At 32.9% G+C, this 13,243-nt stretch overlaps 1 protein-coding gene across 4 annotated transcripts in view; it reads right to left on the bottom strand.

Annotated features, from left to right (window-relative positions):
* Nucleotides 1-3,501: 3,501 nt before the first annotated feature.
* LOC144964924 (tubulin polyglutamylase complex subunit 2-like) overlaps nucleotides 3,502-13,243 on the bottom strand; it is a 17,271-nt gene continuing 7,529 nt past the window's right edge. Inside the window, exons 6-11 of one of the 4 annotated variants that reach the window (XM_078899715.1) lie at nucleotides 13,156-13,212; nucleotides 11,087-11,131; nucleotides 9,007-9,161; nucleotides 6,197-6,336; nucleotides 5,070-5,162; nucleotides 3,563-4,811 (exon numbers count right to left, since the gene is read on the bottom strand). In XM_078899715.1, coding sequence (XP_078755841.1) covers nucleotides 4,739-4,811; nucleotides 5,070-5,162; nucleotides 6,197-6,336; nucleotides 9,007-9,161; nucleotides 11,087-11,131; nucleotides 13,156-13,212 — 563 coding nt within the window. In that variant the 3' untranslated portion in view covers nucleotides 3,563-4,738. Of the gene's footprint in view, nucleotides 4,812-5,069; nucleotides 5,163-6,196; nucleotides 6,337-9,006; nucleotides 9,162-11,086; nucleotides 11,132-13,155; nucleotides 13,213-13,243 lie in introns of all 4 variants that reach the window. The other 3 variants (XM_078899717.1, XM_078899716.1, XM_078899718.1) reach the window with 3 other exon arrangements.

The raw sequence follows: 13,243 nt of genomic DNA, 5'->3' as shown, positions 1-13,243 counted from the left end.
TGAGTATATCCTTTGAACTCTGACCCCTCTATTTTGTTTTCTTGGATAAATCTCATTTCGTCTCATAGCTCTTATAAAAGATTGGAAACACAACAGGTACTGGAAGTTATTTGTGGAGGAGGTCGTCGTTTTTATGGCGTATCTGAATTTTTTCAAAAAATTACTTTTTAACTAATCAAATTGTGAAGAAACCAAACATTATTTTTTAATCATTTAGATACTGCTCCCAGCCTTTCGTCGTTCCCAATCAACAATCCAGATATGACTGTTCTTGGTTAGTCAGGTTTTCAATCTATATAGAGCTATAGTGTTTGGGGCTTTTTCCATTACAATAAGATAGTATATTATGAGAGTTCAATTATATGTACACGGTGTTCACCGATATGCTTCCTGTCGTCTGTTCAGTTACAATAAGATAATCCACTCCGATTCACAATCCGATTTGTAACTCTTTTAATCCTCGCTTCCTTATCCATTTATTTCAATAATCTTTCTTGTTCTTGTTCTTCTAGTTTTTCTTGTTCTTATTTCTCTTCTTCTTCTCCACCTGTTGTAATTTATTCTTTCCTCGCACGATTTTTCGTCATATTCATTTTTTTCATCCTTCTTCATCTTCAGACATTGACTGCTTGTCAATCTGATCTAGAGCTAGTCTTTGGAGAAATGCGAAAAGACTTACAGATTATGTTTTCAGATATTGATGACGATCCTAATGACAGTGATTATGTCCATGATTCTAGTGATTCAGACTTTGACTCTTTTCCGACATTTTTACCAGTTGGTACTGTAACAGTTACGGACTCAAGATCACAGGAGTACACAGATTTATCAGGCTCTCAAGAAAATGTAGGCAACCAATTAACAGTGAACCAAAATAAAATTGAGGGATGTTATCTGCCAACACAAGAGGAGATTCTAAAAAGCATTTCTGTGTTTTTGTGGTAAACAGCAGGCAAAGTTAAAACGTCATCTTTTATCACAACACAAGAATGAAAAAGATATGGTGCCTTTACTTAATGCTACTCCCTAACTAAAAAAGATGAACTTGCCAAACTTCGCAATGCTGGTGACCATGCACACAATATCAATACGCTGAAGCAAGGAACAGGCATGGTGGTGGTCAAAAGAAGGAAAAAAACATTAACTCAAGTAAGCAACTTTGTGCCATGTTTGAAATGTATGGGTTGGGTCTCTAAGAAAGATTTTTGGAGGCATAAATGTGTAAACAAAGCTGAAAGTGTACCCCGGAAGCAATTGGTTAAACAAGGAAAGTTGCTTTTACCACAGGCATCTGACAACGATCTGTATAATGAAATAATGGTGTCTTTACGGAATGGCCCTATTTCAATCGTGGCCAAGAGCGATGAAACTATAAAACTTTTTGGCCTCAGAGAGACGACAAAGAACGGACATGACAAATATAGGCACGGGCATATTCGAAATAAATTAAGAGAATTGGCCCGCCTTTTGATTAAGCTCAGGAGTGCACCTAACTGCGAATCGTTGGGTCTATCAGACTTCCTTCAACCTGAAAGATTCAAAAATGTGGTCTCAGCTGTAAGAGAGGTGGCAGCCTACTCACAAGACACAAATCAATATGGAATATCATCCCTTGCTCTAAAACTAGGACATAGTTTGGCGCACTGCTGTATTCTGTTGAAAGCTAAAGCTATTGAGACTGGAGATACAGTTATGAAAGAGAGAACAGGTGCATATTATCAGCTTCACACAAGTATGCGGAATCAGGAAATAACTTGCAATGCCGCAAGAAACCTACATGAAAAAAAAGAACAATACCACAAAGACTATTCCACTCACAGATGATGTGTCAAAGCTGTCGAAGTACCTCACTAGTGAAACTGAAAAGTTGACCATGGAAATGTTGGCGCCAAAAGGCATTGTCAAGAAAAATGGGAAAGACTCGGTGTGATTACGCTAGTACGAATAATATTATTCAACAGAAGAAGGCAAAGGGAGGCTTCAAAGATGAAATTGTCTGACTACACCCAGGGAATAAATATCGACAAGCACAATGAGGACGTTCTTAAAGAGCTTAGCCCTTTTGAAAAAGAACTTTGTAGTGTAGAGTCTTATCACGGATCGAGATAATTGTTGAATGACTGTGACTTTCTATCTTTTGGTTTTAATGCAGTTTATGCCGAATTTGGCAGTGTTCTAGGTTAAAGCATGGTTGAATAAAATGTTGAATAAAATGTTGGTTAATTTCCTTTATGATTATCGTTGCTATGAAACGTAAGCTATTTCTAATCTCTGCTATTGCTATGTTAATCTTAAAACAACAAACAAAATAAACAAAGACAATCAAACAACAACAAACAAACAAACAATCAAAAACAAAACAAAAAAAACAATGGCGTCATATAGCGGAAACATTTATTCCTCAAACGTACCACTATGATAATGTATGTAAAATAATGCAACCCATAAGGAAAATAATTGTGAATTCATTTCAGAATGAAGTTTAAAGATAGCTATCTTTTCAGTCCAAAGGCTATGAGACTTGTATTATTGTCAATACTACAAGCCTCATACTTAATGACTTAGTCACGAAATAACGATGTACCATCATTTTGTCCTGACATTAATAGGCAAATCATATTGTTTAGGTTCGATTCCAGAATGGAACCAATGAGAACATAAAAATACAATATTCCAATGCACATAGATTAAGAATCTAGATGCCCGGAGTACATTTCTACAAAGTCTGTTTAATGTTTGTTTTTCATGTTTTTGTGTAACATGCTTGAGGTTCAAAGGTCATGCGATGTCCACTTAGTGATACGTCCCAATAATGTATGAGTAAAATAATGTTGACATGAAAATTGAAGCAGAGGGCTGAAATTTGGCATACACCAATCTTTTCATGTCTAGGTGATACATTTAAAAAATCAGCCTGTTTGTATTATTGGTTTTTGAGCTATGATACGTCCATACAATGTAGGATTTGGTGAGAGTCCTCTTAATGTGTCCGAGACACGTATGTGTGTGTGTGTGTGTGTGTGTGTGTGTGTGTGTGTGTGCGTGTGTGTGTGTGTGTGTGAATGGGTGGGTGAGTAGTTTTTTCTTGCTTTTTAATATAGCGATCTTATTCATTATAAGTTGGGGGGGGGGGGGGTTGTTTTGTTTTAGGGGGGGGGGGGGTTGGCTTTTTTATGTTGATGTGTAAAATTGACTTTTTATGAATAGTGTATCTAATTTTATAACTTATTTCTGGATATCTAATAATTTATCTAGACAACTGGGAACCCCTTCATGTATTTGGAGAAATTTCTGGTTTTATACCTTGACTGCATAGTTTTTATTCCATTGGACTTCACGCACCTATGTCAGCTCATTACTGTTCACGTTTTGTTTTCTGTTTTTGTTCTTTTTTTGTTGGTTTTGTTTATTTTTTTTATTTGTTTGTTTTCCTACCTTTCAATTTAATCATTTGGTATTTAAAATTTATATTAATTGTTATACAGGAAAAAGTAAGGATAATTTTTGTTTGTTTGGGGTTTTTTGGAAGTCCAGAGAGGGAGGGAGCACTGGAACTATTTGATTTTCTTTTTTTTTGAAGGGGGATGGGTGGATGGGCACTGTGATTATTTTATGAGGCTATTTTATTTTAATAACTATACAGATTGGCATTACATTTGGAGTGTGATTTGATTTGCTTGATGACATTCTTCATTAAACATATATTTTTCTTTTTGAAGAAATTCCATTTTATCTCATTCTATCTTGGAAATGTCGATGATAAATTCAGACAGAGTATTAATTTTGTATTAATCTACTCATGTCAAACTATTAAGTGCATTCTTAATTTGTGTAATTTGAAAAATAATGGTCCAAAGTTCTTTTATTAGAAATGATTGTTTATTTGTTTGATTATGAACAAAGTTAAATTTTGTTAAAAATAATTTGTTTTATTATCAATTTTTGTTGAAAATAATTTGATTTATTATCAAGTTGTTTTATACTATGCAAATATTTTGGCGGTACCAAAATAAAAGTTTTATGATGTTTTTTATGTGTCTCACTTCTTGATTGATACATCCTTAAGCTAATTTTAGATTATACCGTCAATTGGGGTGACTTTGCCTCTATAGATGTGGACAAATTAGATCGTATTTAGTTTTGGGACAATTATTTCTTTTGATCAAAAATCCAAGTCCTCCAATAAGGGAAATAACTGCAACGCCTGATAATATATAAAATGCTCAAAGTCAGAGGGAGAGAGTTGAGGCAAAGTCACCTCATTTGACGGTTTACATAAATTGGCATACTGTTTAACCCTATTATCAAAGAGAGGGAAAATAATAACCTGTAAGGCGTATCATTGATATTTTAAAGTTTTGTATTAAGATTATATTAGATCATAAATCATTTTTGCATTACTAGTGGATGGAGATGGAGAATTGTATTGAGAAAGGCAAACTATATGCTGGTCCTAAAATTTCTCTTGATGAAGTCTTTTTGCTTTGTTGACCAAGACAGATATCGAGTTATGAGGGCGGGTATTCTTTTAATACTTTGACAAACCCAAATACAATATTTTGGAACATTCTTTGTCGCTGTATAGTACGAGATCTATCAACCACTGGTTACAATCTTTTAAAGCACAAACAAATCTGTTTTTGTTTTCAAAATAATAATGTATTAAAACTTGCATCGGATATAAACATTTGTTTATTTACACTGTGAACACCTGCTGGTTATCATTTGGCACACAATATCACATTTTATTTGATTTCACCGCCATCTGAGAGTTTGTAGATCCTGTTTTATTCCCAAGAGATGTGGAAGATCTGTGGAAAAAGAAAATGTCAATGTTAGTGTATATCTGCATGGTGATAAAAAAGGAAATTGCCCTTTTCCTTCCATTTGAGAGTGAATAATTGTCAATATGGTCACCTTTTTCAAGTTCAAAAGCTCTAATTATCACATTTTCACATTTGTATTTCTTTCCAAATTAAACTTCAAGATTATATTTTATGTCATAGGAAATGAGAATTATTGAAAAAATCAACAAATCATTTATTTATGACAGATTAATACCAACAAACCTGGCAGACGATACGGGAAACTTTCTCCTTGTGTTTGCATTGGCAGTAGCAGATGTTGGATTGTTGCCAGAGTTGGGACCAATGGCCGTTTTCCTGCAAATATCATTTGGAAATGACGGATGAGGATTTTTTAAAATTTAATTTTCTAAAAAGATAAATAACAAATAACTTAAAGAAATCTTTAAAACATACAATGTCTCGTATCGTTATTCTGATATTAAGATAATATGGTACAATCAAATTTTTTTTATTTCTCAAATCCCTCATAAATATTTTCCCTCATTAACTTTATCATCTGCTGACCAGTCATCCACTTTTTGAGGCTTCCTACATTTGTCTTCTTTGTCATCCTCTCCTTCTTTTCCAATCTTCTTTTCAAGTGACCACTGAATCTTGTATGTCATTCTTTCTGATCATTATTTATGCAAGACATTTCATCTGTTTAATTCTGTTATTAGTTGGGTTTTGTACCAAAAAAAAAAAGAAAAAACAACAGCAAAAAATCCTTATTCTAACATTGCATAATACAACCAAAAGGCCACTTATAAAAAGATGTCTCTTTTCACATTACGGAATTATTTTCCAACACACACAGCATACAATAGAGCACTAGAGCAAACATATAATGAACAAGCGTGAACCTTAATGATGGGAACGACGGACGTGTGTCTGTGCCACATTTTTCCCCATTTCACTAAAGACTTATGATATTTTTAAAAATATTTTTTTATGTCTTGAGTTGTTCTTTGTATCCATGTCCATCGTATATCTTTGTGATGCAAACTTGAGTGTTAACTACAAAAAAAAATTAAAAACAAAAGCATTTAAAAAATAGCGAAATATCCACTAAACGTGCTCAAAGAGTTTTACAAAGGGTCCCTGGTCAACAGCAACACTTAACATGTAGAACGAGACATTACGCCTATTAGGCAATATTACTATTTTTTTTTTCGTCAGAGACAATGCTGTGGATGCCTAGGTACTCATTTTACACCTGAGTATGGTGAGAGAATGTGATTAAAGAAACTTCCAAGGGCTTGACCATGCGCTGCTCAGTGTGAGACTCAAACCCTGGACCTAGACAACATAGCTGCAAAATTCATTGTGACTCAGCATCAAGTTCTTACTTTCTGTCACTTTTTCCCTTAAATATTTTGTTAAGATCAAGAGGAGAAGAGACTGTCTTCCCAGTGTCCTGGTGATGGGTATCTATAGCACCTTCAATGTCCACCTCCAGGCGGATTGGGGCATACACATTAAACCATTGCTGTAGGATGACATAGAAGTAAAATGTCATGGATATTAATATTATAAATTAATTACAATTGCAAACAAATAAACTTCAATAAATTAACTTCAGTTAATATAACAATAAAAATGTACACACAAACACACACATATATATATATATATATATATATATATATATATATATATATATATATATATATATACAGTAAAATTACTTTGAACCGAAAGAAGCTAAACCGAAAAATACCTTAAACTGCAAAGAATTTAATAAATTGTACTAGTTTCTTCATTATCTTTGTACTAATTCTTACCATGAACCGAAATACTTCTAAGCAGGACTTTCTTTAAACCGAAACAACTTGAGAGCACCTTCCCTTTTCTCTCTCTATTTTTCTTCAAAAATTCGGGAAGGTGGCCACACGTAATAATGCCCGGCGATAATAAACAAAAGAGCGTAAGTACCTATAAGATGAAGGTGAGTGGTGGGGGTGGGGGTAGGCAAACACTTCAATCACTGAACTTGGGCTTGGCCAACACCACAATCGCACAGATTGGAAAAGGAAGACAACGGGTGACTGGCAGGCGAAAAAAGGAAAGAGGGGGAGTTGGGGTGTAGAATCACGCAAGCGAGATGTTCTCGCTCGTGTGTTGATGCTTTGGATTTTCAACACAATAAGGGGCTGGGTGTGTGTGTGGGGGGGGGGGGGGGGACAACTTACCATTGATATGCCATTTTATTTCCACTTTGTTTAAATATGCGTGTATGAGGGGGGGGGGGGGGGGGTTCTATGTAATTAGGCCTTTGAACCTAATGGCTTTTCAACAAAAGAGGGGTGTGTAGTAGACAGCTTAGCATTGACACGCCTTTTCATTTCCATTTCACTTCACCTCTGAGTAGTTGCGCATCATTCATTATCAATTATTGCACAAGAACTTTCGATCTTATTTTAGCTTTACATTTTACTAAAAGAAAGCACTGTGCTTACACGTTGGAGTTTAAAATCAAAATACTATGTGAAGTCGATGATAAAAAAGTTGAGCAAGAAGGAAATATATAAAAAACACAGCATCCCGAACTCAACTCTTTCAACAAAAACAATTTTGATTGGAAAACGAAAACTCCCAAAAATATTTTTAAAACACACCCCAAAATAATATTTTGTTAAAAAAAAAAAATTATAAAAGGTTACAAAGACGGCATTTATTCAACAACTCCATTTAAGGCGAAACCCATGATACGATTAAATGAGCAAATTCCTTAAATAGTTACTACCCATGAAAAACATCGCAAAACAGAAACTTGCTTTAAACCAAAATGTCGTTAAACCGAAATGGTATAGAAGGTCCCCAAAATTTCGGTTTAAAGTAATTCTACTATATATATATATATATTTGCAATTATCATTTCATTTTATACATGAGTACAGTGAGGAGAGACCTTCCGAAGGATTCAATTTTGCAACACTCAAATTAAGGACCTTCAAGTCAGTAGCCTAGTGTCTTATCACAAGACCTCTAAACCACACAAACGTTAATTACATTGTAGATATCTATACCATAGCTAACACCACATTATTGAATTTTTTACACTAAATCTACAAAGCACAGTAGATTATGAAATAGAATGCTAGTTTAAATTCTCTGAGAAAAAAAATGGCATAGAGGTACTATACTTAATTAAAGACAATTTATCTTGGATATGCTCAAGGCTCACTTTCATGCCCTTCTGGGTTTAAAAATCCAAATTGATTATTACTCCAGCAGACCAATGCAGGTCATTTGGAATGACTGGCGCCTTTTTTTTTTATCTCCATCTTACACTTTAAAGATATCTCTCAGCGTTTCAAGCTCATTCAAACAAGATCAAATGGTATAATTTGTGTAAAAAGTTTCCATCAAAGAACAAGAAGTTTGCCTGAGATAAATTTCCACTCATCTTTTAACATTACCTACCTGATAACTCATCAAGCCTAGCCCAGCTAGAATTATCAAAGTTCAACAACCCTTCATCAATTTCTTTTTAATAGGGAGCAATTGTGTGGCGTCAAATTACTGGTTCCAATCTCATTGAAAGTGTGAGAACAGTCATCTGGAGGACTCCATACATACCTTGTGCAACTTATATTCTGGTTTCAGAGTAATGGCATCTAATTTTCTAGCTTAAATAAATGCTAGTTGTCAATAAAGATAAATCATCCTCGCTCTTTTACACCCTATAATCATAAGAATCTGCCAATAGATAGTGTGCGATTGGCTAAGAAGTTCACAACATTGCCATCCAGAAGTAAACGATCCAACACACAAAACTATGCATAACCTTAAACGTTTATAGTCTGGTAAAGACGGTTGAGTGAGAATTACTCATACACACAGGTGGCAAACAACAATAACAAAGGCCGGAGTGACGTCAACTTCGATTTATCTATACATCCTGCTACTAAAATAGTTATGCCACCTATTCATCGTTAGTCATCCAGAAGACTAGTTACATACTTCCTAGGACTTTGGAACTGGAAAAGAGGAAGCTGTGACATCACGACTTCTGCTTACCATGCCTACTTTCTTTTAAAATTTAATATAATTCAGTCCTCAAATTTGAGGTTTCTACATGATGGGAGAAGAAGAAAAGGGAAAATGCCAAACTTTTTGGCCATCGTATAGCCCCAATGTTTTAATGAAGATTTACCTTAGATTGAGGAGGGAGGCCCATGTCGGTGAATGCATACTGCCAATGAGGTAGACCTAGATGCATCAGCATGAGTCGGTAGTAGGACAAAAAGCTGTCGCAAATGAAGTGCCAGTGAAGCGATCGATCCAAGAACCAGATTTCAGTTACATAATCTAAATGAAGCAGATAATGTAAGATGTTTCACAATCTATCTAACAAATAGATGTTGAAACTTTATATCTATTTAACAAAAAATACATTTATCAATTAAATAAATATTTAAAATACATTTTTATTTTCCTTTCTTATTGAGCATCTGCGGTTAAGCAGGAAACAAGAGGCACACTGTGGGCTATAAAATACAAAATTTTCCAATTGCCATACATAAATACACTTGCCATATATAAATAGATTTTGTTTAACTTCAGAAGGGATGCACTATTCGACTAGTATCATATACAATAAATATTATCCAGTATTTTATGCTCGTTCAGATTGAAATAAATTAATTAATGTTTTTATGAAAGAGACTTTCCTATAAAAATTGTCATTCTTTATAGTAGAATTAGCCACTTACATAAACTAGTGCAACAATAATAGCCACTTTCAGAGTCGTTATTTTCAAAATAGTTTAAACTATTAATTGGATGCATCTATTTTGATTTATTGGCATTCATATCCACCAATAAGATATATTTGTGTCTAAATTAAGTGGAAAAAAAAAAGATGTATCACTTCAGGGCAAATGAAGTATCAAAAAAAGTTTTTGTTTTGTTTTTTTTTAATTTAAGTTCATACAAATATCAAATATAATCTGATCATGTTTTCCAACACATGCTATTCAAATTGCATAAAAGCAGAATGCGAGATACATTGGATGCACTTGAACAAAAATAGTCCAAGTTGAAAGTGTGCAAGAAATGCTGATCTGGGTTACACAATGTGTTAATATTAGCCCCTCAAACAATAAGAAATGATATGTGAAAAAAGTGAGTTTGATAAAAAAAAAATTAAAAAAAGAAAAGTGTTGAGGATAGCAAAAAAATATCCTTATCATTTCTAATCCAAATTAAATCAACCCCATTTCATGTTAACATAATACATGTTGATACAATACATTTTGAAAACCGCACATCTAATATCAGCATTTTAAATAAAAAGTTGTTCCACTTAATAGGCACATGAAAGCTATCGACGTCTACTAACAAACGCACTATAAAAAAGGAGAGACAAAGAGGCAGGCAAAATAAAAAAATTTTTTTAATAATGGAGAGAAATGTTGTTTGATGGATGGCATTGGGATCAGGCAAAATCTACAACCTTTAAAAAAAGAGTAAAAAAAAAAAAGTAGTCCTTCAGTGCCATTAGGCCCATGGACCCAGAGTTTATCCCAGCTTCTGTAGCGTGAAACGGGCAATAGCAATTTCCTCCTACTCTTTGAATAAGATGCTAGTCTATTGCAAAGTACTTTTCACCAATCTAACAGACCCAGCTATCCAATCACTGCTGGGTGGACAGGGGGTCAGAAAAAAATTAGACAGCATGTGAAGCGATTGCTCTACCAACTGAACTCTCTGGACCCCCTGAACACGGAGGAATGAGTGGTAAATAGATGACTGATGTCCGACAATAGGAAGTAGATAGACAGGTGATAGACAATCAAAAAGTAAAAATTGATCATCTGTCAAGCAAGATTTGTTTTGCAATCGTAGATGTTTAGTAATCAAAGTAGCAGTTATTGACTTTCTTTCCCCGATTATTAAAACGTTGAAAACAAAGTGGGATTCTTGCTTAGAAAACATGTGAACAATGGGCGGACACTGGGAAATGAATGAATGAAGTAAATTAAATGATATGTGTATATATAATTTCCTGAAAGGTATTTGTGAGCAATGGGCTGATGCTGCTCAATGAATGAAAGAAGTTAAATAGTATGCGTAGACATGATATACAAATTGTTAGACTAATGATAATAATAATAATAGGGGTTTAAGGACATGTTATGACCACAAAAAAGGAAAAATTAAAACAACAACATGCTTAAAGTGCAATGGATAAATGGGCATCATTTGCATTTTGTACAAAAGAGATATTATACCAGGTGATTCCCCAAAACTTAGAACACTTTGATTATCATCTGCCACTGAAAAGGGTGAATAGAATGTTTTCCAGTTATGCAGTATTAAGTCTGATATCAGAATATTATATTTGAATTGTTCAAATCTAAAATCAACAGCCACTGGTTTATAGTCAGTCAAAAGAACAAAATAATACATCAATGAAAATATCAATCAAAAATAAAAGAAAGGAAATGAGACACAGTCAAACATACAAATAAAATAATGACTCTTGTTTTCAATTCAGCTACCAGAAGACCGTACTTGACATAACTAGGCATTCCTCAAAATAAAACAAAAGAAACAAATGAAAACAAAACAAAACAAAAACAAAAATCCAACCAACGCATAGCGTCAATAAGAATCATCCATTCTGATCTGAAGATCAAGTAGTTCTTTAGAACATTGTGCCATATGGAGCCAGAATTTATCCTGCATTTTGCACTATCAAAAGGATAGTAACATTTGATGTGGACTGGATGCTAGTCTCTTGCAAAATACTGTCCACGAAATCTGGCAGATCCAACCACTAAATCATTGCTAAGAGGAGAGAGGGGTCTGAAAAAAATAACCTCGACAAACCCTGCTTGCAAAACGAGTTCTTTACCATATGTGCTATTAGATAATCAAATAGAGGATGAATAATCGTGTCCAAAAAAAAAAACCAAAAAAAAACGAATATGACAATGTTACAGAATAAAAATCATAAAAATACTAGATAAGGGAATTGCCTTAGCGGCACGGTCACATCGTATCCACTCTCTTCTCCTCCCACTAGCCACTTCTATTCAAGAATAATGGGCAAGAATTCTAAATAAGTTTTTTTTCCCTGGTTTCTGTTTGAAGATGTTTTGACTTTATTTTTAATTTTCATGATTCAATAGCTTTTAGTCTAATAATAGTAATCTTGTTTGCAAATGGTTGAACAGTATGTCCTTTCTTGATAATGAGGATGATGATGATGATGGTAAAAATAATATCATAAATGAGAATAACAATTCCAATAATAATAATAATAATAATAATAATAATAATAATAATAATAATAATAATAATAATAATAATAATAATAATAATAATAATAATAATAATAATAATAACAGTAACAACAATAATAATGATGGTGATAATAATATTAATAATAATAATAATAACAACAACAGTAACAACAATAATAATGATAATAATGATAATAATAATAATAATATAATAATAATAATAATAATAATAATAATAATAATAATAATAATAATAATAATAATAATAATAATAATAATAATAATAATAATAATAAATAATAATAATAAAAATGATGAGGATAATAATAATAATAATAATAATAATAATAGTGAGAATCTAAGATGACATATAATATAATACAATTTCAATAATCCATTATATGAAATGCAAATCTATTGAAAGAGGAAAATCAAAATGATAATTTAAAATTTAAAAAAAAAATAAAAACATAAAATCAATATTTGATTTAAATATTTGAACATTATCAATATCAAAAGAAGCGAGGCAGTGACTTTAATAAAATATTGTGTGATAAAAGGCACAGAATGTCTTTATTTGGGATATGAGCTGTCTTCGGTGAGAAAACGTTTTGTAGATTCTGTGATGATGTAAATAGAATGTAAATAATATAAATGTTGTGCAAAAATAATGAAATGCAGCCATCATGCCAAGAGATACAAGATTTGGATTGTAAATTGTCTCCTTCAAATAACTATGAAACCACAGTACATATGTCTAAATAGAAACTCATAGGTTTCATTTTATAAAAATAAAAAGAAGGCAAATTGGTTAATAAATGAAACCTGTATTTATTTTTTGTGATAAGACTGAATAATTTTAATTTTCCATCAATGAATTTTATACAAGAGTCACATTTAAAGAGGGTGTCGATGTTAAATAGGAAATGGAATTAAAGACAGTGTACATTTTGTTTATTTTTCTACATAGGAACCCATTGAGTTTTAGAAGAGACGTATAATATATATATATATCAAATGAAAACGAGCTCATTTTAAAACTTAACACATACCACGTACAAACGTAAACTCCTCCTCATCGTCGGAACTGCTGTCAGAGCTAGAACCACCTAGGTAATGGGTATCGTGAATCCAGACATT

This window comes from Berghia stephanieae, chromosome 2, assembly GCF_034508935.2.
Source record: "Berghia stephanieae isolate SIO BIC M18660-M18661 chromosome 2, UCSD_Bste_1.3, whole genome shotgun sequence".
In the NCBI taxonomy this organism is placed as follows: Eukaryota; Metazoa; Mollusca; class Gastropoda; order Nudibranchia; family Aeolidiidae; genus Berghia; species Berghia stephanieae.
This window is presented reverse-complemented; position numbering and strand designations above follow the sequence as displayed.